Consider the following 27044-nt stretch of genomic DNA (forward strand, 5'->3'; position numbering starts at 1 on the left):
GGCAGCAAAAAGAAATCAGCAAAGGAGCAAAAAGAAGACAGCAAAGGCACTGAGGCATTTCTGCTTTGGCTGTGATGGCTGGGCACAAAAAAGCAAATGGTTGCTTCATGGAACTAAGAGAGAAGGCATCTGTGTGAACGAATGCTTCCTGGTGCTTGCTGAGGCAGGCTGAAACTTCCCAGGGAGTGGCAAGCAGTCCCAGAACCATGCAATTCTGGGGCTTCTTGCTGCCCCATAAGGCAAGGTGGAGGGCAGCTAAAAGAGCATAGATGGGTGAGAATACCGGGGGGGGGGAGTTGAAGCACCTCTGTGGTATAACTGTGGGTGGGCTGCCAAGTGCTTGAATTTTGATCATGTCACTGTGGGTGCACTGCGATGGTCATAACTTTATGCACAGGTCATAAATCAGTTTTCCCAGCACTGTGTAATGGTTGCTGAATGAATGAGCATAAGTTGAGGACAAGTCTTTGGAGTTGTTCTTGTACCTTAATCTGTGCTACTGGCAGGCAGTATTCTTCATAAGCCAACAGGTTTACTCACTTTATGTATGTATGTATGTATGTATGTATGTATGTATGTATGTATGTATGTATTGTTTGAACCGCCCATCTCCCTCAGATTTTTTTATTCAATTCTTCGCTGTACTGAATTAAGTATACATAACATTTTTCATTACTTTTTTGTAATTGTCTTTTAATATTCAGTTTCATGGCATTTCATTACAGAGGTTTGTTTTCCTGTCTCCTGTTTGACCTCAAATGCCTCTTTACTCTGAAGACTTAAAACCTCTTTTCTTTTTTTCATGAAAAGGCCTAAGAACTGTATCCAAATTCCCATGACACAGAATAACTTCTACTCCTTATTTTGGTTGTCACTCTCATCCATTGAGCTTATATCTTTGATTTTCTTCTTCAAGAAAATCACCTTCTTCTCTGTCAGTTCCTGTTCTAGTCCTTTGATCCAACACAACTTCATCTTCTCTTATGAGTTGAAATGTATTCAATTACTGCTCCAAGCCTTGCACTCCTTCTTCAAATGTTGCTATAACTTGTCACAAATATATGTTGTTGTTTCCTCAGGTCAGAGCAAACGTACTAGAAGCATTGTAGATGACAATCGCAGAGTGACGTTTATTCATTTTTACTTCAGTTTTTTAAATCAACAATAGTTCATCAATTCTTATAACAGTTAAATGCTCTCACTCCTCTTAGAGGACATTTGTTAAGATTAAGTAAATAATACCAAACTTTGCTGACACACTTTTGCTGCATTTTTGTGCTTGGAAAAACATCAGTCTCACACACATACACACAAACACACGCACAGAGAAAGACACAAACCCAAGCTCCATTGGCACCCTCAGCATGAGATATTTATTTGGCAAATCACTAATAGATTGAGTTGGGCTTATGTAAAGCACAATATAGGAGTTCAAACCTATAATATTGATACCGTTGCCAAATTAACTTTTATGAGAAATCCAATATAGACCCACTTTTTGTGGGTGCTTAATTTTGCTGCAATGACCTTTAGAGGAGTGGCTTTTTTTTTCTTCTTTCAACCAAATATAATTACTATACAAGTTGTCCTTTTCTGTGTACAGCCAAAGAATTTAAATACATATATAGATACACATACAAATAGAAACTAAAGGTACTCGATAATGATGCTAGCCCAGTTAGGAATAGTGAAAACAGTAGTATTTGTTCGGATGAAAACTAGAAATAGCAACCTTAAATGAGTTAAATTCCCACTGTACAAAAGATTTTATAGGAAAACTCTTGAAAACTGATCTGGTCATTGAATAAATAATGTGATTTGATTGACATGAAAATTTCAGTTTACTATTGAAATCATAGGGTACACTGCCCCCCAATAAAGCTGTCTTTTTCATATTTAGCATTCACACATTTACGCTTCATTTCATACATACTCCCACTGCTGCTGTTTGTTATTTTATAATAGCAAATGGTGCAATTCTTACCATTTAGGAGATCTTCCATTTTTTCACCATGCATATTATATATATACTTGGCTGGCGAAATAAGGTTCAGTCGCGTGGTACAAACATCTAAAAACTTAAAACAAAATCAAAACCAGAATTATTAATATTTAAATATTATTATTATTTTAGAATGAAGCATAATGTATTCAGCTGTTCAAGGGGAAAATGGTATCTTAGCCATTTAGGATCACTTTCACTAAATCTGAAGATTCACAATATTCATCCAATCCATTTTTATTATTATAAATAATACAAGTATATTCATTTATAACAGTGCAACAATGCAGTTCATTTATAATTGATTGGCTGAATAATAGAATAACAGGAGAAATAAGCTAGAATCTGTGAAATTCTAGCAATGAAATAAGGGAGGTTGACTCCCAATATTCCATTTTATGTTATTTATTTATTTGTTTTAGGCAAATGATAGAAAACAACAATGATGAAGAAGAAAAGGAATACAAGATTTCATGTTTTTGTTCCTTCTACCTATGGCTGATGAAAACATTTTTTTCCAGAATGGAAACAAAATTCTAATACAGGAGAAAATGTGTAGCTCTTGCTTAAGCTATGGCATCCTTGGTGATCCCTGAGACTGATTGTTTGCTTGCAGACATTTCATTACCCAACTGGATAACAACATCAGTATTGGTGGGTATGGGTTTTGCTCCTTTTTAATTTACTGGCTTGCCATGTTAGTGTTGGCAGGGGTCATTTTCTCTTTGGTAGTTTTTTTCTTGATTAAGGCATTATTTTCAGCTGGATAGTTTCTAAGGCACTACCTTAAGACCTCTGCTATGGATCATAAGAGTGATGATCCCATGGGTATTCCTTTGGATGGGATGTAGGAAGATAGGGCAGTAAAGTTTACTCAGAGGTAATGCAAACAGTTATGCCACAGACCAGAGGAACACAGAAACAGAATTAATTCATAGCACAAACCATAATGCAGCATCTAGAAATTATAGCATGCTAACACATATAACCAAAAATATGAATCTAGTATGTGGATAAAGACACCTTTAAAGTAATAAAAATGGAACAACTAGAGAAAACACATGAAACAATCAAGAAGTTTAAAGGAATACAATTCACAAGGGAAGAAGGAAACATCAACACAACACCCTTCCTGTGTCTCAGTGGCAACAGTGGAAAAGATGGCAAATTAAAAACAATAATTTATCAAAAAAAACCTATCCAAACTACCCAAGTGCTCCATTACCAAAGTAACAATACAACCTTCCACAGCAGGAGCTATATAAGAACAATATTCAGATGAACTGAAACACACTACAACACCTGGAATACCACAAAAAGAAAACAGACCGTCTATCCAACATAGGCAGACGAGTAGCAGAACACATCTGTGAACACCAACTAGCCATCAGAAGAAATAATACAAACTTATTAATCTCACAGCATATGTACAAAGTCAATTGCAATTTCAGCTGGCATCCTACACCAAACCAAATCCCAAAATACTAGGGAATTCCTGGAAGCTTGGCATTCAAAAAAATCAATAGACACATAGGAATAAACCATATTTACCATTCAAAAGAGACAACAAAAAGCTGAGAAGGAAACAAGACAGCCAACAGCCAAATAAGCAGAGACACCAGACAAAGTGCAAAGCAATACTTAATGAAGGAACTACCAAGGAGAAAACTGCACCTCTCCCACAGGGGAAGCTATTGTATATGAACAATATACATGATTTTTTGTCAGTCAGTTCCTTTTATCTTACTCAATACAACTTTTGCTTTATTTAATTTAATTCCATTTATATCCTGCCCTTCTCCGAAGACTCAGGGCGGCTTACAAGCTTAGCAGTGTATTTGAACTATAGAATGTACATATGTTCTTGGAATGAGATATTTATTTTTGATATTGGAATTTCACATCTCATTTTACAATCAATTAAATAATTGTTTAAAGACCCATAGCATAAAAGAACAGATCTACAATTTCTGGTTGTTCTGATAACAAAACTTCCAGTGCATCAGTTCTAAAATATTGTTTAGTACAGTACTGGTTTAAGAAAAACAGTGATGCATTTTGTCAATCCAAATACAGTTAAAGGAATATGAAACATAACATGAAGTAGGATCACTATACTGGAAGTACCATATATACTCGCAAATAAACTGAAAATTTTAAGTGCCAAAATGAATTGAAAAAAATGGGTTTGGCTTATCCATGGATGGGCTTATCTGTATATATGTTAATACTTTTTAAACTACCCATATATCCTATATATACTCAGACATAAGTCATTAGTAGGTAAAATGACGTTTGAATGTTTAACAAGATACCATGAAAAATGGATAATCTGTGGATTATCCATGGATGAGACAATTGTGAAAATTAAAACATACAAACATTTGGTGGATCACCTTAGCTGCAGGTGACATATTTTACATGTATTTTGATTAAAAATTCAAGAGTTGGCTTATCCGTGGATAAGTTTATTCATGAGTATATATGGCATCATAATTACTGTAACTCCCACCCTTTGGCCCTGAATGGAGATAATACTGCACTGTTTTGTGGGACTGCTATTTTAAGCAGGTATATAATAAAAATAGCTATCATCTGCATGTTTTGGAAACAGCATTTTTTAAATATTTTAGAACTGATCAGTTTTTTTAAATAAAATAGATAGAAATGTCTTAACCCATCCCTTTTACTTTTACCTTTTTAGGGGTTGCAAAATACAGACATTATTACCCAATCCTAACTACCTCAAATTCTAAAATTCTGAATTATAATTTCAATAAATTTGATATTTTATATGAAATTATAGCAAACACTTCTCAACATGAAACAAAGGTGCAAATGTCACCATCTCCAGTATGTTAATTATTGCTATGTTTATTCATTCATTAATTGAAAACACTTTGAAGCAAGAAGAGACCTTTTTCTATAAAATAGATATGTTTAAGTGAAAGCTGGGAATAGACGAATTAGACCTATCTGAAGGAAAGAAGTAGCCAGGCATCACACATTTTTCATTTACTTGCTCCAAACACCATTTATTAACCATCTATGTCCCTTTCTTTTCCTGTCCAATCCTGTAATGTTCATCTTCTTCATATTTGTTTTCTTCTTTTTTTTCTTCCAGAATTTAAACATGAATTATAAAGCGAACTTAAATGCTAACAAAAAACTCAGTAGATCAATTCTGGTTTTGCACATACAAATGTTAATGGAATTGCATCAACCTGAGTCTCTAACCCAAATCTAAATCCAAAAGATTGCTGAGCTTGTCGATCAGAAGGCCTGCAGTTTGGCGGGTCGAATCCCGAGTGCCGCATAGCAGAGTGAGCGCCTGTTACTCGTCCCAGCTTCTGCCAACCTAGCAGTTCAAAAGCACGTAAAAATGCAAGTAGAAAAATAGGGACCACTACAGTGGGAAGGTAACAGCGTTCCGTGCGCCTTTGGCGTCTAGTCATGCCGTCCACATGACCACGGAGACGTCCTCGGACAAACGCTGGCTCTTCAGCTTTGAAATGGAGATGAACAATTAATTAATTAATTAATTAGAACAATTAACCAGTGGAACAAATTAATTAATTAATTAGAACAATTAACCAGTGGAACAACCTGCCTCCAAAGGTGGTGAATGCTCCAACACTGGAGGTTTTTAAGAAGAGACTGGACAGCCATTTGCCTGAAATAGTATAAGGTTTCCTGCCTGAGCAGGGGGTTGGACTAGATGACCTCCAAGGTCCCTTCCAACTTATTATTATTATTATTATTATTATTATTATTAATTATTATTATTATTATTATTATTATGACCACCGGCCCCTAGAGTTGGAAACAACTAGCATACACGTGCGGGGGAACCTTTACCTTTTAAAGCATCCAAACAAAACATGACAATGCATAATGGAATCTATTCAAATATCTATGGGAGGTGTACCTGCAATTTTGTCATAACCTCCACTACTGAATTGTGTCTACTCTAATCACACATCTAAATAGATCAATTACAAATAATAAAACAAAAGTGAAAACGCTCTTCGTATACATGCCACATCTCAATATACCTTTTCGGTTTGGTTTGGAGATGCTGCTATTTCATAACCATCCTGTCCCATGCAGTTCTTAAACACCAAAAGTCTGATCATAGGTTTTTCTATAAGTTTCTTCATACGTTCGGAAAGTACGGGGTCAGCTTTTCTTCTCTTGACATCTCGAGGAAAAATGAGACCATTCAGTGTCCAAGTTGCATTCTTCATTAACAACAGATGGTCTGGAGGAAAAGAAGTAAAGTAAATATTTAGTTTCAGAATTAAAAGCGAAGGTATCATGCTCCCTTTTGCCTATTACCTTAATAACACACTGGCTGCTACCCACATAAAAGCTGATATTTTTGGAAATACGACCCCATCTTTCTGCAAACCGTGACATAAGCTATAGCAAGCTGTCTCTATTGATAGCCTGCATAAATCATCATTCCTGAAGGGAACAGATGTTCAGGGTATGAAAGAGTAATACCACAATTTAGTCATAATTAAAATTCACCTTAGCATGCCTCTGTAGCTGATCAGAAAGCAACATTTTACTTCTCGTCTGCAAAACACTTTTCTTCACCTTTGCTTCATAAAATGAAAAATACTTGTTTCTGAGCCTTGACCTACATTTGCCTGGATTTATAATGCTCGTAAAAGTCTCATACAAACGATCCATTTTAACAGCTGGCTTCCTAATTCTTCTAAAATAATGACCCCATGCATAATATCTTAGCAGAGAAACTCAAATTCAAGAGGGTATATACTTGATAATTTTTCTCTGCTATCTTGCGTATCAATCCATTTTTGCAAGGTTAGGAAGATAGAAATGTTTGTATGTTTTAATTTTAATTTTTATACACACACACACACACACACACTATTTTAAAGGAATCACTGGAGAAGAGCCTAATGCTGGGAAAGATTGAGGGCAATAGAAGAAAGGGACGACAGAGAATTAGGTGGCTGGATGGAGTCACTGAAGCAGTAGGCATGAGCCTAAATGGACTCCAGAAGATGGTAGAGGTCATGAAGGCCTGGAGGAACAATTGTCCATGGGGTCATGATGGGTCGGACACGACTTTGCAACTAACAACAACCAAGGAAAAACCTAAGAGACATTTCTAGACAAAGTGGGAACACTGATTAAAAATCTCTGTTTATAATTTCCTTATATAGTTTATCTACTGCCTTTCTACCCAGAGTAATCCTTTAGTAGATCCATCCAGAATGTCTCAAAATCATGAATACTTTTGAATTATCAGGTTGAAGAGAAGGAGAAAAATCTATTTTACTTTTGTAACATGTCTACTAGTTACAAAAGAATATCAAGACAATATCAAGACAAAAAAAACTTAGCCGCATTAGAAGCAAGAAGAAAAGTACTCAAAACTATATAACATCTTAATAGTATTTTATTCTATTTAAGTACTAATGGCAACTCCCAGTTCCTACAAGATAGCCAAAAGCATAGTAAATATGATGATTTTTCCATTACAAAATTGGAGATTAATTTTAGATACAATATTTTAGGAAATTTCTGTTTGTAAATTACAAACTTTAGTAAATAGTCTAAAGTATAAAAACTTTATTTATCCTGAGAAATACAGATCACTTTTACTTTTTAAAATAATACATGTTACAACAGAGATTTATACAAACCAGAAAAGTTATGGAGGTCTTAGAAAAGTTAACTTGAGCATCCCATTTTCTCCATTACATTTGCTACTAAAATCCAGTGTACTCTTCTCTCTTATATACACAAATACAGAAGTTGCTTTTCAAACTACTTTAAGTTTACACAGTTATTTATAGCTAAAATGTTAAACTGTAAACCATTACTAAAGCATAACAGAATAACGGAGTTGGAAGGGACCTTGGAGATCTTCTAGATCAACCCCCTGTTCAGGCAGGAAACCCTATATCATTTAAAACAAATGGTAGTCTAATCTCTTCTTAAAAACTTCCAGTGTTGGAGCATTCACAACTTCTGGAGGCAGGTTGTTCCACTGATTGATTGTTCTAACTGTCGAGATTTTTTTTTTAGTTGTAGATTGCTTCTCTCTTTGCTTAGTTTTCATCCATTGCTTCTTGTCCTGCCTGCAGGTGCTTTGCAGAATAGATCGACTCCCTCTTCTTTATGGCAACCCCTCAAATATTGGAACACTGCTATCATGTTACCTGTAGTTTAAGGTAATACATATACATAGTACATAGTTTAAGGTAGTACAAATTATTTAATTATTGATTTGGTAATCCTCAGTTTATGACAAGTGGGATTTTTTCTCCTTTCCCCTACACTTTTTTCTGTCCCCATTTTCCTTCCTCATTTTCCCACTATTTTCATTTTCATTTTGTAATTTGATAAGTTTAATAACATTATAAAGTGCATGTTAAAAAAGGAAATCACAGCTAACAAATGAAGCTAGCATAATCCTTTGTGTTTGCTTAGGAAATCACTAAAAACTTGGTTGTTCTCCCAGGCCTTGGGGGCAGGATAAATGTGAAGCCACCTTTGCTTTGTTTTGTTTGGTTTCTTTGGTCTAACTTGTTTTAATTTTATCTTGATATTTTACACTTCCAGTCACTTATATCAGTTTTTTTGTATGCTATTTTTTTTAGTTGTAAGAGTTATTTGGAACTTATAAATGAAATCAATGTCTTCATGTAAAAACTACATGTGCATTCAGCCAGCACACTTCTAACATCACTACAAGAATTCCTTATGCACTTAAGCAAAGATATATTAAACAAGGGGAGATAACACATCTTCATACGAAGGCTAATTGCTGAATCAATTTGAATTCAAATCTATTCAGTTTATCAAACACTATTTTTTCTAAATCAACCAATATGCAGTACACTATCATATTCATACATTTCTTAATAATTATTAAAGAACAGAAAGGTCTGTACATTCTTTCCTTAATGTGATGCCATACTGCACTTTCCAGATTTTGTTCACTGTCAACTTTTTTATTCTTTCAATCAGAATTCTGCCAAACGTATTTCCAGCATATTCAATAAATTTAACCTCAGTAATTTTTGCATTCATTTTCTTTATCTTTCCTTTTTTTGGGGAGGAGGAGGAACAATAATAGAGTTCTTCCAACTGTAAGGCACAGATGCTGTCTTCATACACATATTAAAGAAATTACACAGAAACTCCATAAAGAAAATGGCATCCAATATTTTAGCCAGTCTATCAGTTACATATATAATTGTTACATCATCTATACCAGACACGTCAAAATCGTGCCGTCACGTGACATCATGCAACGTATCGGGACGGTTTTGCCATTGCTGGCAATGGGGTGGGCGGGGCTTCTGGATGATGTGTCCGGCCCACGGGCCAGCAGTTTGACACCCCTGATCTATACTTTCAGCCTTACCTTTTTTCAACACTTTCACAATATTTAGTAATTTTTTTGTCATTTCTTTCCTAATTTCTGGAGTATAGGAGGGAGGGAAATTAAAATAGCCTTTCTGGATCCTTAATGTAATAGCTTACATCAATGACGTATATCATTCCAGTCCGTTTTCTAGCATAGCCTATTATAAAGTGCTGTCAAAAATACATTTATTTATTTATTTATTTATTTATTTATTTATTTATTTATTTATTTATTTATTTATTTATTTATTCATTCATTCAATTTATATACCACCCTTCTCCCGTAGGACTCAGGGTGGTTCACAAGGTTTTTTTTTAAAAAAAAACCAATACAACAATTTCCAAACTTAAAATCAATTAAAAAGATTATATAGACCTTGCAATAAAACCCCAGTTAAAAAACAGTTAAATCCCAATTAATATGCTCAGACCAGGCCAGAGAGCTCAAAGAGCCAGGTCTTCAGGTCCCGGTGGAATGAGCAAAGGTCAGGGGCAGTCCTAAGCTCTATAGGCAGCTGATTCCAAAGGGCAGGCGCACCCACAGAGAAGGCCCTCCCCCTGGGTATTGTCTGCTGGCAATCTTTTACCGGCGGTACCCTGAGAAGACCCTCCCTGTGGGAGTGCACAGGACGAAGGGAGCTTGATGCCGGCAGCAGGTGTTCCCTCAGATATCCCGGACCCAAACCATTAGCACAAACAGTAGTATACATAGAGTAAGTGCATTATTTAGGCATAAGAGGGAACGCATAGGTGGATGCAGGCAATAGGTAACTCCTCTTTGAGAGAGGGAGTGGTCCCACCAGCTCTTAAAGAGACGGTGATGTGCCCACTCCTCAAAGGACCATTGCTTGACCTGGACAGAGATTATCTAGACCCCTTTCAGTCAGGGTTCAGACCAGGATTTGGGACTGCGATAGCATTGATTGTGTTAATGGATGACCTCTAGTAGGAGTGGGATGGGGGTAGTGCATCCATCCTGGCTCTTCTTGATCTCTCAGCAGAATTCAATACCACTTCATGGTTCATGGTATCCTTCTAGGCCAGCTCCAGGAATAGGGGATGGGTGGCAGTTCTTTCTCTGGGGCTGGTTCCAATCAATGCTGCTAGAGAGAGATCTAGCCTGCAGCCCCTACTTTGTGGGGTGTGTCAGGATAGTGTTCTTTCTCCCTTTCTTTTTAACATTTACATAAGGCTGTGGGGTGAGGTGATCCATTGGTTTGAGGTGAGATGCAGACAATGAATAATATGCAGACAATACCCAGATTTATATCTCTACATGTCCCATTAATGATGCTGAGGATGTCCTATCCTAATGTCTGTAGGCTGTTAGGGACTGGATTCAATTCTAGCAAGACAGAATGGCTATGGGTATTCCAACCCATCCACCCCCTGCAGAGGCAATGTTCTTCCATCTATGGTTCTGGATAGAGTTGCACTACTCCAGACAGACCCAATGCACAATCTGGGTGTCTTTCTGGACTTGCAGCTCCTATTCAAAGAGAAGGTGGTAGCCATGGCTAGGAGGGCCTTTGCACACCTTTGGGTGGTATGCCAGTTGCACACATACCTGAACTGGGAGGTCCTGCTCCTAGTAACTCATGCTTTTGTAACCTCCAGCTTAGACTACTGTAATATCCTCTACATGGGGCTGCCCCTGAAAACCATTCAAACACTCTAACTGGTGTAGAATGCAACTGTGTGAGTAGCAAATAGTGCCAAATATATGGCACACATAATACAACTCTTGTGTGAGCTGCACTGGTTATCAGTATGTAATTCAAGCACCAAGTTTTAACTTTAAAAAACAATTTTATAAATACCATCTATAAACAGGTTGGGGAAAATAAAACAATAGATTAATGAACTTGGTAAGTTAAATGCCATAGAAAATTAAAGAAAATCTAAAAGAAAAAAATTAAAGTCTGAAAAAATGTGTATATTTATCACAAATTTGATAAGTTGATTTATCTCCAAACATGTCCTTCTAGTATGTTGGACTCCTTAAAATGTTCATTAAATAAAACTATACAAGGAAAAATGTACTCAACATATTTCTACTGCATCCTGAGAAGAGATAATATACAATAAAGTAAAATTGCTATATTGCATCTGAATGTCCCAAACATTTCACTTTGCTAGATAGATCTTCCATTCTGAGTTTAAGCAGTACTTGAAAATAAATCTATTATAATAAGGTTTTTATACTGAGATATTACTTAAAGTGGATTCATTTATTACATTTTTATTCTGCTTTTCTCTCACAGCTCAGTACAGTTTATATTGGGACTTCCTTGAATTTTATCCCAAAAAACAACGCTAGAAGATAGACTGGATTGAGAGGGAATGATTGACCCATAGTCAATCAGCAAAGTCATCTGAACTTGGAATTTGACTGACTCTATCCAGTCTAACACTTTAGTAACTATAAGATTCTCAAACTACATACCATAACCAGTATCAATAAAGGAGAATATTTGTAGCTCAGGGTTGAAATGAGGGGTCCATGGTGCTCTCTGAGCCGGGTAATTTTCTTGCAGGTTTCATCACCCAAACAAGATAACATCTTCAGTGCCAGTGATGATGTTACCTAGTTTGGGTAATGAAACCTGCTGCAGACAAGAGTAAAGCATTAAACACAATTGTTGACTGACCACTAAAGTCTAAATACATAGAGATTTTATGCCTCCACATTGCTTTAAATTTGAGAGGTTTCTCCCCAATCATTTCATACTTTATGTAGCAATTGGTGGCCTTGAAGTCTCTTCACCTTGTTAGATTCAAACATTAGACAAAGTATCTGTAATGTATTGACCATAACTGTTTTAAATCACTTGCGTAATGTCTGACCTAGATTTCTCTGTTATGTAACAGTTGTTATTACTGAAAGTCAGACTTGCTGTCTCAGGGCTGATAATTAGGTTTGGGGTGGGAAACTGTTACTTTAAACCAGGCATGTCAAACTCGTGACGTCACATGACGTCGCACGACGTATCGGAGCTTTTTTCCCATTGCCGGCAATGGGGTGGGTGCGGTTTCGTGGTGACGCGTCCGGCCCGCGGGCCAGCAGTTTGACACCCCTGCTTTAAACCTATTGGTCGCCACCTAGAGGCTAACCGTATAAATAGCTGTGCAGCAGCCATTAGGCCTGCTTCTGTTCTGAGTTAATAAACTTGTTTGCTGTTTCAACACTTCATCTCGCTTAATGCCTAAAAAACTGAAGATATAACAGTATCTTTAGTGTTATGTCTTTTCCCTAAATTGTCAAAGATAAGAGCCGAATTCCTGAATGAGTACCTGAATGCAGTGACAGGCAGTATTAAGAACAACAAGCTGAAATTAAATCAAAATTAATTACTAAAGTATAAAATGATTTGTTCCCATCTGCAGATACCAACTAAAAGCAAGCAGTTAAACATGCATTCATTCTCCAATAATCAGAAAGAACTAATAAGAAGGGCCAGGGAAAAGAATGAGAAGAGGTAGTTGCACTAGAAAGAAAGGAAAATAAAGGCAGGAAAGAAAACTGGAAGGAGATGATGCAAGGGAAAGACTAACAGAACAGGACAGAAATGAAAATATGGAGAAATCATAACCAGATATTACAATAATGGTCAAATTTTCTTAAAGTAGTAACTTCTCCTCAGCAACCATTAATTTTCTAAAGCAGCCATTTGTCTCTTGCCTATTCACTTCCTTTCAGTCTTTATTTTTCTCTGCAAATGTAAAATTTCTGAACACATACATACACACACAAACACACAAACAAAATTTCCAGGTAATTATTTGAAATATATATATATATACACATACACATATAAGGGACATGGTGGCTCAGTGGGTTAGGACGCTGAGCTTGTCGATCAGAAGGTCGGCTAGAACGCATGTGCGGGGAAACCTTTAACTTTATACACACACACACACACACACACACACACACACACACACACACACACACACACATATATATATATATATATATATATATATATATATATATATATATATATATATATATATATATATATATATATATATATATATATATATATATATATATATGTCAAATGCTTGTTAACTATTTTTAGATTACCTTGCTAGGCTCCAAACATGGGACAAATCTTTATTTCCTGTGTCAGCCTAACCTGAAGGCCATCGACAGGTAGTAGTCACACCGGTGACAGCTCATATTTGTGTAAATTTTAAATTTTATATATATATATATATATGACAAATGCTTGTTAACTATTTAAAAAATTTACATATATATATATATACTGGAATCCAGTACCTGCCATTTTTCCCAAAAAAAATTAGGGGGCTCAATATATAGATATCTGAACAAGCCCTCAGTTAAAATGGCTACACAGGAATAATAATAATAATAATAATAATAATAATAATAATAATAATAATAATAATAATAATAATAATAATAATAATAATAATAATAATAATAATAATAATAATTATTATTATTATTATTATTATTATTATTATTATTATTATTTTATTTATATACCGCCCTTCTCCCGAAGGACTCAGGGCGGTGAACAGGGCAAGCATAAAAAATACAGAGTTACAAAAGTTAAAAAGGATTAAATATATGCCCACTAAAAACAGTACATACAAATATTAAAATAACAATAAAAACCCCGCCCATCCCCCATCAGGCCAGGCCGGCTTGTTCAAATAAGAATGTCTTTAGATCGCAATGGAAGGAGCGAAGATCAGGCGCCATCCGGAGCTCAACTGGTAACTGATTCCATAGCTCCGGGGCGCCCACAGAGAAGGATCTCCCCCTGGGGGCCACCAATTGACATTCTCTGATAGGTGGCACCCTGAGGAGGCCCTCTCTGTAGGAACGCACAGGGTGAAGGGAAGTTGATGCCGGCCGCAGGTGTTCCCTAAGGTACTCCGGACCCATGCCATGTAGGGCCTTAAATACCATTAGTAGTACCTTGAATCTCACCCAGAAGACAACTGGCAACCAATGCAGCTCACGGAGCAGAGGTGTGACATGGGAGTATCGGGAGACTCCCAACACAACTCTCGCGGCTGCATTCTGTACCAGTTGGAGCCTCTGAGTGGTCCTCAAGGGCAGCCCCATGTAGAGGGCGTTGCAGTAGTCTAGACGAGAGGTCACGAGCGCGTGAGTGACCGTGCATAAGTCATCCCAGTCTAGATAGGGCCGCAACTGGCGCACCAGGCGAACCTGGGCGAAGGCCCCCCCTAGTCACAGCCACTATGTGGTCTTCCAGAGTGAGCCGTGAATCTAGGAGGACTCCCAAGTTGCGAGCCCTATCTACGGGGGGTAATAGTTCACCCCCCATAGAGAGAGATGGAATATCCTGAATAACCCGGGATGCAGGTATGCAAAGCCACTCAGTCTTGTCGGGGTTGAGTTGAAGTCTGTTCCACCCCGTCCAGACCCGAACCGCCTCCAGGCAACGGGACATCACGTCGAGGGCATCACTGGGGTGGTTTGGGGTCAAAATGAAAAGCTGAGAGACAGTTAATGACAGTCACTGTACAATAGAAACCAACAGTCAAAAAGTAGCTAACATATTGAAAATATGTTTTTTAGTATGACTAGCAACTGAACTGAAATCAAAATGTTAAAACTGAAGAAGATAATGGCCTATGACATTTCTATGCAATATTCTTGAATATTTAGAAATTCAGCCTTGGTTCAGCTATTTACTAAGAAATTAGGGGATTTTTCTTCAAAATTTAAGGTTTGTAAAATAAAACTGATAATATGAAATAATGTGTCTCCTTTATTAATGCTGAGGGAACATTATTAAGTAAATGTTATCAGTTAATTGTAAGCATTTTTTTTAAAGTGCATTTTTGCAGTGTTGTGAGAATGAAAGTATTGGAAACAGAAAATCTAGAAAATTTCATGTTGAACACTTACTTTTGAAATCCTAAAAAACAGTTTCAAATTTTATACCATAACAGTGAAAAATGAAGCAACAATGCTATTTAGCAAAAGATCTAGAAGGAAATTAGATTAATAAGTAAATCTGAAAGCTTAATTGCCAGAAAGCTTTGACTGATGTGCAGATAAGTAAGTGACAAAACATATAAAAGAACAATGAAAAAGAGAAGAGCAATTGCAGTAGTATGACAGAATTTATACAACCCCATTTTTTGTTGTTGAGGAGAAAATTCTAATAGCAACTTGTCATACATTTCCTTCAAATTGAGGTAAACACGGTGGGCCAACTGTGAGCCAGGAGTCAATTTCAAAATAGAATAACAGCCATAATTTGAAACACTTTTTCCCATCGAAACTGTTGCTAGAATAAAAAATATGATAGCCATTTAGTTCAGCAATGTTTAAATTGTATTTTAAAATATATAATTGTACTGGCTGACTTAAAACCAAGTTTGACATGGAATAATTCTTTGGGAAATCCTAATCTGAGATTCAAATCCATGGAAAGTAGGCATGAAATCTATTCAGGTGGAAAAAAATCACGGATGTTTACATTCTATTGTAATATTTTTATCCAATGATATGGAACAATATTAGAGGTTCTTTAAAAGAAGGCTCAAAACTTCTGGGGAAAAATTATGACCATGGAAAAAAGACTCATATTGCCAGTATCTTGCTTGTTAACTACTAGATGGTGCCAGCGGGGAAATGGGTAGAAAATGGAAAATAGTTGAAGAAGTAAATATTATTGAATGTCTTGCATAATTTAAAATTCACACATACAATAAGGAACCAGAAGAACACCTTTTATTTTCAAAGGTGTATAAACTATTATAATTATATGATATAATTTTAAATCTTTTAAAACATATTTTAATCAAAACGTCATTTGCTATTAGGTGTTCATTTTTCAATCAGCCTCTGAAAAATTCAGGACCAGGGTAAGCTTCCTACGTTCTCACCAACATGAATGAGATGAGCATTTATTGCCATTCATTGGATTGGGACAATAGTAAGCATAAATTCTGAATTCCATTAATTTCAAGAATATAGCTTCCCTTCAAGCAGAGAATTACCTTCAGAACGATGTTCCCTCCTCCTTGTTTAAGGAAATATTTGTATCAATTGTAATTGTGACTAATACTAAACAGGGTTTCCTATAATACAGGATATAACCATGATGTTTGAAGCTACTTAACAATTATGTAGCTCCACAATTTTATTTGCAGTGAGACAAACATCATCTCACAGAGACCTGAATAAAAATGTCCCATCCCTTATAATCCAGGATAAACAAGTTCCCTTTGCTACTTTCAGGAGGAAGTCAGACAAAAACAAGAGAGATGCTTATGCTGCAAAAAGCAGGAAAGCTTTTCTGCTGGGGATATATTCTGATTAAGCTGACCAAGGCTGATTTCCACACTGCACAAGATAAGATACAACCTACCGAAATGCAGAAAAAAATACAAAATGACTGTAGAAGGAGGAACTAGTTAAAGCAGCTGAGAGTTGCATAGTCTTTGTTATATATGCTCATGATAAGCCATGATAAACCAGTTTGTTCAGAGCAGGCTATTTCTATGAGCTGGGCAATAGTCCTCTGAAATTTATTTTCCAGAACCATGAAAAACGTACAGTTTCAAATCATGATTAAGACATTAAGATGCAGTCAGCATCTTAATGCAGTCCCTCTCTCATCAAGCAAAAGTGAAAAGCTTTACCAATTATTGGGAGAGAGTGGATGGCAATTTATTTTTAGCATTCACAGTTTTTTTAATTATATAACAAAGTCATCTGAAGAAATAGAAGAGAGATCAAAGCCTTGGGCACAGGTTAATACGACTCAAAAGTAAACAAAAGAATGAAGTTAATTAAAGAAGTTGATAGCATAGAAGACATAATGCAAGAACTTCTATCCAGTGTAGTGCATGTTCCTTATAAAGAATTGTGTATTTCAGATAGATGTTATATATTTGTGCATAGGCTTGGATAAAATTTTCTGCATAGTGAACATTCTTACGATGCATACATGATTATTTCATTAGTCACAAGCCTTTACTTTAAAAAAAATTCATTTCCAGCTAAAAAACATGCATATTTCTGTTTCTGCTTACTCAGACTTTATTACAACCACACCAGTGAAATATCGCAACAGAATTAATGTAACGAACCATCTTTCTTGACCAATATTGAAAAGCATAGTAAAGTAATATTTATGCTTTTATATTATGTAAACATATATTTTCTATTGACAATTAATAGAAAAGAGTTTTATATTTCAATAGAAACTGTAAGCTGCATTTTTCAACTACTGTACTTATATCTCATTTGAATAATATTTTCAACATTTCCTTATATAAAAACTGCTTTTGAGTGTTCATGAACCTTTGTAAAATACATGATGATGTATTTTTTCCCCAAAGAGGTTTTCCTTCCTGACACAAATGCTAGAAAAAGTAACACAGAGAATATAATAAAGTTGTTATGAAGAATACACTTGTCTATATATTAATGATAGCCAAATTATACATATTTTGCAATATTGGTATAATAGTCAGTTAAAATTCAATGTACATTCTTCAGAATGAATACTAGAGTAATAGTCTTGTTAAAATTATATAAGTTTGTATGTGTGTGTGTGTTTATGACACTATTGACAACATTTATAGAAAGCTTTCCAATGCATTGTGGTGAATGCACAATCCTATTAAATGAACAAATCAGCCTGGAAAACCTAGGGGATGATTTTGGTGCCTCTTCAATGTTTATCAGTGACTTTTTTAGAGTAATACTTATTCTCACAGAGGCCTCTTAATGGACCCTTAATATACTGTGCTGTGCCCAACCTCACCTACTCCTTCTTTTCTCAAAAGACAAGGCACATCTGCCACCTGCTCTACTCTGCGTCCCAGAAACAACTGTCGAGCAGCAAAAAGATTGATTATCAGTCAAATAGTATTCCAGTACACCAGATTTTGGTAGGTTAAGCTTGCTGATCCAGCAAGAGTTGGTGTGAAATTTTCAGCAATGTGTGCCAATATTTTGGTGCGAAAGGAACAGCAGTGCATGTCATGATGAAACACAGCCAAAAGATGCAGACAAAGCAGAGAAGTTTTTGTTGAGTGCAAATGAAGCAGAGATCAAGAAAGAACAAAATGCTTCTTTGGATCTGGAAATCTCAGTGGCCAATAATATATTTAGAAAAGTTGCACATTGTTCAAAATTTATTCTACTATTCTCCTGCTTATTTATAGAAAGGATGGCAACATTAGGTTCAGCTGAACTTAAGGTGCAATGCAAAGGTAATACTGATTATTATGATAAATAGAAAGACAATCCATTACAAGAATTTTTAAATGAGACAGGATATTTGCTTAATTTGCATCTTCTTATTGAGTTAATGTATTAAAACACATTCAGTAGATTATTTGGATTCTATTCAGGAAAACTGTCACATCATCTATAATATGGCACTACATGAATAATTCATGAGCAATGGACTACTTATTACAAACATAATATCTTCAAAAATACTAAAGATATACAGATATCACCAAGTAGATTTAAGTTAAATATTTCAGTTATTCTAAACATAATAAACACGAACTTTTTTTTAACAAGGTTTTGTTAAGCATTGCAGGGATGTTTTGGGGCAGCTTTTCTGCCTATTTTGAAGCATAATTTGCTGCTTACATGGTACTCAATTTCTTTAAAACAGACTCAAGAATTTTTTCCCATTCGAGATTTTCAGCATTCAGTATAAAAGTTTTAAGAAAAAGGAGTTTGATAATATGCTTAATACAACATTCATTTTAGAACACTTATATGTTGATGTCATAAATGTTTTCATCAATATTAAACATAATCTATTATAGAAAGCCTGAAAAACATATAATGAAAACTACTTGTACCTCAGTTAAAAAATTTGGCTTACCTTCTATTTTGTTCATATAAAAATTAATTCAGCTGCAATATTTTCAATTATGAGTCATTATAATTCTTTTTATTTTGTTAATGGTATGATATTAAAATTGTTACTTTTCTCATTCCAGCTTAACATGGAGTTTTCATTTGGCTAGTGGTTTTGTTCCTTAATATTTTAAATCCCAACTATGTGCTATAACCTAATAACAATTTCTAACATTATACAGCATTTGGGTTGAAATTTTCTGATCATTCAATCCAGAACACAGCTCAAATTAAAAAGTATTTGCAATGAATGAGGCAATTGTATGGTATATTATTCTACATTTTATTGTTGAATTCCCCAGAAAAACCTATTACAAAATTAATTACAAGAGACAATGGCTTCAGATATTAAATATTTTTTTAAAAATGCTTTAAATTTCAAAACGCAATGGTAGCTACACAAATAAATTTATATATAAATTTAGGCTAAATATTACCCATTCCTGCATAAAACATCTGATAATTATTTTAATGCTTTGTCTTAATAAAGGTCAAATGACTAAATTAATAAAGCACTCACACTCTGAACTATTATTTTTGCTGGTGTAATAAGCTTAATGAATTGTGTCTGTAAGATGTCAGTGAAACTAAATAGTAAATTCAATAATCTCTGATTTAATTTATTATATTTTCACCATTTAACCTCCTGCAGGCTCCCTAATGTCTATTCAAATCTATATTAAATTAAGCACCAATGCTAATGAAGGGCAATGAACGTGGCTGTCAGTAGATTTTTCTTTCATTAAGCACATTATCCTCTTACTGAGCTGTAAATGAGTAAACATTAGTTTTGTTAAACCATGCAAAAAGATAGGATGAAAATCGTTTTTAATTGCACCCCTTAATCCACTGACTGTGGCATTTTTTACCTTTGATTTTTTTGAATGGATTTGAAAAGGGCTCTCCAGTTGAAATATAAACGTCAGCATCATGGGGTATGTCTGTAGCACTCAGTACTTCAGTGCCGTCTGCCAAGAAGATTCGTCGGGCAGCCATATTCAGCTTCAGCTTTTCAGTGCATTCCTCCAACAGCTAAATGAACAGAATAAGGTAAGAAAAATTAACAACAGAAATATATTTCTGTGGTATGCAACTGATCAAGAATCAAAACTTGGAAACTAGAGTTTCTGCTAGCTTCCGAACTATACAATATGTAGAGTCAGTTGCCAAGCAAGCTGTCAATGTTACTATTGTCACCATTGTATGAACCATGAAGAGAGATTTCACATTCTACATTATTTAGGTGGCTTGGGTTTTTTTATATAAAATTTAATATAAAGAAAAATCACAGAGTTTACACTAACGGCTGTGATCTGTTTCATTTTAAAATAAATAAAATCCTTATCTTTTTTAAGTTTGAGAAGCATATCCAAATACATAATAGAGATACTTACCAATTTAATAGAAAGTGGCACAGTAACTTTGGCAAATATATTTATTGCACCATTTTTATAAGCAGTTACTCTGAGTATCTGTGGTTTCTGTTTAAAAATCTGGGAAATCTCAGAGGCCGTCTGGGTAAAGTACAGTTTTGAGGAAGAAAATTGTTGACATCTGTTGCAAAATAATTCCAATTCAATTGAATAAGAAAGTAACTAGAGCATATCATGCATCTATTCAAAAATTACATTTAGTTAATATTGTTTTTCTTGATAATTGTTTAGCTTGTTACTTTTACATTTTAGACAAAGTTCAAGGTGACAAGTACTTTTCTAAGCTTATGGAAAATTATGAACTATTGTTTCACATTAGTTTCACATTTCATTTATGTGAAATTCAATTTTACAATGGCTGTTCTCAATTTTGGATCTGTCTTTATTAAAAGCATCTGAAGTCAGGATTCCACTGATTTTTGTCTTAATTTTTGTTATAATTACTGCTTAAATAGAAACAATTTTTGATTTCCGCATTTCAAATATTGTAATGTTTCATTAAAAATCTTTGTTTAAACAGTTCTAGTCGAATTACCACCATATGGATTTGAAAATAAATTTTTCTTCAGTAGCATTTGTAACTGATGTAACTGTTTATAGGAATGCATTCTTAAGCCACATGAAATTCAAAAGTACAACTGAATGCCCAGTAACCATATAACTCATATACCGGTATTTTAAGTTATTTGGAAGAACAACCAAGCAAAAAGGCTTAGATAAAAGTATTTTTGCATAGATCTGGCATCAATAAAAGTTTGCTATTAGGCAAGCTTAGAAAGTAAATGTATTCTTCTTACTCCTCTAAATTAATTTGCTGATTGCAAACTAAAGTTTGTACAATGCCAGAACATTTAAGTACTCACTCTTTTAAATTTTAGATATAACAACAGTATCTCTTTGGTTTTGTGATACTTGTAAACACTGAGGACACTTCTATAGTTTCTCTCTGAAACTAATGTTTGTGGAAGGCTAACTAGATTTGCTTTCAAGGGGTTTTATGGATTATTTTTCTTTTTATATTAGGAGCAGAGGGTAACAGCAACACATCAGTATAGTTACACTTTATAACAAAGCAATGTTACTATTCATTTTGTGAGAAACAGATTTTTACAGTAATATCACAGGGGGAATATCTAATAAATATAGTTGAATATATTCAGCTGACATAGAAATGTTCATTACATAAAGTTCATTCCCGTACTACATGGTGCCCATATTCCAGTACTTCCAATGTATCTTCTATCCCTTCTGCTCTTCCATCTTAACCTACCCACTCCATTTTCTGTTATCAAATAATGATCTGGCTGCATGTGATGCATTTCAATGAGGGGGGGAATTGTATGGACTGCATAGAGGTAGAGTTGTATAACATTCATTAGATATGTGTTATAGAACAATGAAATTGTCGGATTTGGCTCTTATTGGTGTCAAAATTACTTGATACATAGTAATTTAAAAGAGAGTATGTATTTTTTTTCACTCATGTGAAACCTTCCTATACAATATAGTTGTGACATTGAAACAGTTTTTCAAAGGACTAAGATAGATATCCTAAATAAAAAATCCTACATTTTACAAGAAAATACTTACAGTGAATTCAGAGTAGCTTACTACTAACTGAAAATGCTTAGAAATACCAGGTGATATTGTTAGATGCCAAAAATATGCATACATATTGCACTTTAACTATAATTTTGCCAATTAAATCAACCCGACTTTGTTGAAAAGGAATAAAATAAGAACAAGCACAGTCATAGTTAAAAGGAACATGAAACAAATCTGATTACCTTAGCTGACCTGATGGAGCACAGATAGGTCTGTTTCTCTTATATGGCAATGTAAGGCAGAAATTGTTTATACTATTTGATTTGTAGCTGGCTAGTTTTGATTTTCTATCATTTTTCTGAACTGGTTTTGTTTGATGTATGGAACCATCTTGAAATCCTGACCTTCTTGATGTTACCAATGATTGGGGAGCACTCTTAGGGCCAGGTAGAGACTTTCTTTGCTTTTGTTCTGTTTTTTTAGCTTTCTTTGTAAAGGGCATGATTAATTTTCTGGAAGAAAGAAAAGATAGTAAAAAAACAGATAGCTTGATAACACAGTAGGATAAAGCTAATATGGAAACTCAGTTACACACCCCCTAGTTTGGAAATATTTAACACAAATAGTTCATCTCACCCCTAGAAGAGGAATAATTTAAAGATTAATAAATTATAACTATTAAAGAGACAAATGCACACAAGTTTTTAAAATGATAACAGGGCTGCTTCCAATTTAGGGTACTCCCATTTGGACTGCAGGGAGCGCCAGCAGTCTTTATGTAGCTAGTTAACGAAGTCCTCTAGGAGCACCTCTACAAAGGGGTTCTCGTGTACCTGGATGACATCTTAATTTTCACCGAAACAAGGGAGGAGCATGTAAAACTGGTCAGGGCAGTACTGAATAAATTGCGGGCTGCTCGACTTTACACCAAGCTATCAAAGTGTGAATTCCATAAAGAAAAAATTGACTATTTAGGATACTGCATATCTCATAATGGGACAGAAATGGATCTGGAAAAGGTCAGGGCAGCGCTGGAGTGGGCATCACCATGCATGAGGAAACAATTGCAAAGTTTCCTGAGGTGCTCTAATTTCAACCGCCAATTCATCCCTTCTTTTGCTCTGTCTCTTGCTCTATCTTCTTTGATGTGTCTCTAATGGGTGAAAATGAAATGTACCTCCAGCCAACTGCCTTATCTCCGAGCATGGAAGAAATGGTGCAGACACCTAATAGCCTTGGAAGTGGTGCCTTATCACTCTGTTCCCACAGCGTTTTCACACCTGTGGATTGGCCTGATTGAACTGTCCGGATTGCTTTCTCACAAGCTAGCCCAATCTCTTTTAAAAGCATAGAAAATTAAAGGTAAAAATGTGGACATTATAATTATGAAAACAGGCGTGCATGATGAGAGATGTAAATCTCATCTTACTCTCTGCTAGATAGGATAACAAGCTAAAAACTACATGGATTAGATTCCACGGCACTGGAAGGAACTAGTGGAGGTGGTCATAGATTTATTCTTGGTAAACTCTGAGAACTCCTGGAGGGCTGGTGAGGTGCCAGAAGACTGGAAGAGAACAATTGTCATCTCTATCTTGAGAAAAGGGAGAAGAAAGACTGAGAAATTATAGATCTCTCAACAATATCAATAATAGGTAAAGTCCTTAAACAGCCTATTATGCAGCATAGTTGTAAATATTTATAGAGACATGCTTCAGTTACCAGAAGCCAGCACAGGTTTGTTACAAACAAATCATGCCAGACTAAATGTATCTCCCTGCTTGGTGAAATTATTAACTTAGAAAATTAGAAGAATGCCACAGATAGTTTACCTGGATTTTTTTCAATATGATAACCCTTTTCATAAAACGAAAAAACATGGACTAGATCAGGGCTTTTCAATCTTTTCACCCATTATACCACTTTTAGGATATGGCAAAATCCGAGTAACACCAGTTGCCTAGCAAGGTGTCAAAAACTTGATGACCAAAAAAAATAAGAAAAGAAAAGAAAAAAGTGATGAAGTACAGATAGTCCTCAACTTACAACAGTTCAGTTAGTGACTGTTCGAAGTTACAATGGCACTGAAAAAAGTGCCCCCCAAGACACAGCCAAGGAAGACACCTGCCTTCCTGCCCGGCGGTGCTCTTCTTCCTGTCCGAGGTTTTCATTGTTGTGAGCATTTCTGTTGAGGATTGGCAGTGGGGGTGGGGTGGGGGGGGGTGTTTGGTTTTTATTTCCCCCCCATCTGCTGGTTGGTTGCAGCAGGTTTTGGTCACTTCACATGACCCTGGGACACTGTGACCATCATAAATATGAATCAGTTGCCAAGCATCTGGAATGTAAATCACAAGACCCTGGAGATGCTGCAACATTCATTTCATTTCATTTCATTTATTAAATTTGTATACCGCCCTTCTCCCGAAGGACTCAGGGCAGCAAACAGGGCACATATAAATAGAAAATACAAAAATTAAAAGAGAATTAAATAATCGCCCAGATAAAACAGTAACAATATAAAAACCCATTAAAAACCCTAACATCCCCCATCAGGCCAGGCCAGCTTGTTCAAATAAATGGGTCTTCAGACCGCGCCGGAAGGAGCGAAGGTCCGGTGCCGTCCGGAGCTCAACCGGCAGCTGGTTCCATAAAGCCGGAGCGCCCACAGAGAAGGCCCTCCCCCTGGGGGCCGCCAGCCGACATTCTCTGACCTGAGGCACCCTGAGGAGGCCCTCTCTGTGGGAACGCACAGGGTGGAGGGAAGTTGACGCCGGCAGCAGGTGGTCCCCGAGGTACTCCGGACCCATGCCATGTAGGGACTTAAAGACCATTACCAGAACCTTGAATCTCACCCGGAAGACAACTGGTAACCAATGCAGCTCACGGAGCAAAGGTGTAACATGGGAGTACCGGGAAACTCCCAAGACAACTCTCGCGGCCACATTCTGTACCAGTTGGAGCCTCCGAGTGGTCTTCAAGGGAAGCCCCATGTAAAGAGCATTGCAGTAGTCCAGCCGAGAGGTCACGAGCGCATGAGTGACCGTACACAGGGCATCCCAGTCCAGATAGGGCCGCAACTGGCGCACCAGGCGAACCTGGGTGAAAGCCCCCCTAGTCACGGCTACTATATGGTCTTCCAGGGTAAGCCGTGAATCTAGGAGGACTCCCAAGTTGCGAGCCCTATCCACGGGGGGTAAAAACTCACCCCCCATAGAAAGAGGTGGAATATTTTGAATGTCCCGGGATGCCGGAATGCACAGCCACTCAGTCTTGTCAGGGTTGAGCTGAAGTCTGTTCCTCCCCATCCAGACCCGAACCGCCTCCAGGCAACGGGACATCATGTCGAGGGCATCACTGGGGTGGTTTGGGGTCGAAATGAAAAGCTGGGTATCATCGGCGTACTGATGATACCCAACTCCAAAACCACGAATGATCTCACCCAGCGGTTTCATGTAGATGTTGAACAGGAGAGGCGAGAGGACCGACCCCTGAGGAACTCCACAAACGAGAGCCCTTGGGGTCGACCTCTGCCCTCCTGCCAATACCGACTGCGAGCGTCCCAGGAGATAGGAGGAGAACCACCGAAGAACTGTGCCTCCCACTCCAAATCCCCTGAGACGCCGCAGCAGGATACCATGGTCGATGGTATCGAAAGCCGCCGAGAGGTCTAATAGGACTAGGACAGAGGAATATCCCCTGTCCCGGGCCCTCCAGAGATCATTCACCAGAGCGACCAATGCCGTCTCCGTGCTGTACCCGGGCCTGAAACCTGATTGGGATGGGTCTAGATAATCCGCTTCATCCAGAACCAGGGGGAGCTGATGCGCCACCACACTCTCAACAACCTTCGCAAGAAAGCGAAGGTTGGAGACCGGACGAAAGTTATTCAACACAGCTGGGTCCAGGGCAGGCTTCTTGAGGAGAGGTCTCACCACCGCCTCCTTCAAGACGGCGGGGAAATTACCCTCACTCAAAGAAGCAGATATAACCGCCTGGAACCAGCCTCGTGTCCCCTCCCGAGCTGCATAGACCAGCCAAGAAGGGCACGGGTCCAATAAACATGTGGTGGAGCTCAACCTCCCCATAATCCTGTCCACTTCCTCAGGGGTCACAGAATCAAACTCCTCCCAGATAACATCGACAAGACCGCCCGTGTCCTGATCGTCGGACTCTGCCCAGTTGGAGTCCAAACCGGTCCGAACCCGAGCGATTTTATCCAACAGATATTGACCAAACTCCTCGGCACGACCCTGCAAGGGTTCCTCCCTCACCTCCTGATTAAGGAGGGAGCGGGTCACCCTAAACAGGGCGGCCGGGCGATTGTCTGCGGACACGATGAGGGCAGAGAAGTAATTACACCTCGCCTCCCTCATCGCTGCGAGATAAGACCTAATATAGGTTCTTAGTCGCAACCGTTCGGATTCAGATCGGCTGGACCTCCAACAGCTCTCTAGGCCCCGTTTCCGACGCTTCATCTCCCGGAGCTCCGCGGAGAACCATGGAGCTCGGTCAGGGGCCGCAAGGGTACAACTCGGTCAAGTGCCTCAGTGGCCGCCCTTTCCCAGGCTTCCACTAGGGCATCCACCGAGTTGTGAGCAATGGAGGCAGGTGGGGACCCCAGCGCTGCCTGGAACCTGTCAGGATCCAGCTGGAGCCTGGCGCTGATCCTGGTGCTTCCACTGAGCCCTGACAGCCCCAAAGAGGCACTGATCCTGGTGCTTCTGATGAGCCCTGACAGCTC

The 27044-nt window shown here is 37.1% G+C and overlaps 1 protein-coding gene across 1 annotated transcript in view; it reads right to left on the reverse strand.

The window, feature by feature from the left end:
* Nucleotides 1-22805, reverse strand: part of DCDC1 (doublecortin domain containing 1) — a gene marked incomplete at both ends in the record, with an annotated part of 278965 nt that extends 256160 nt beyond the window's left edge. The window contains 5 exons of the mRNA XM_081329080.1: nt 1985-2078; nt 6058-6263; nt 20195-20357; nt 20720-20879; nt 22546-22805. Coding sequence (XP_081185206.1) covers nt 1985-2078; nt 6058-6263; nt 20195-20357; nt 20720-20879; nt 22546-22805 — 883 coding nt within the window. The remainder of the gene's footprint in view (nt 1-1984; nt 2079-6057; nt 6264-20194; nt 20358-20719; nt 20880-22545) is intronic.
* Between the last annotated feature and the right edge of the window lie 4239 nt (nt 22806-27044).

This window comes from Vipera berus (assembly GCF_964194415.1).
Source record: "Vipera berus genome assembly, chromosome: 1".
Lineage (NCBI taxonomy): Eukaryota > Metazoa > Chordata > Lepidosauria > Squamata > Viperidae > Vipera > Vipera berus.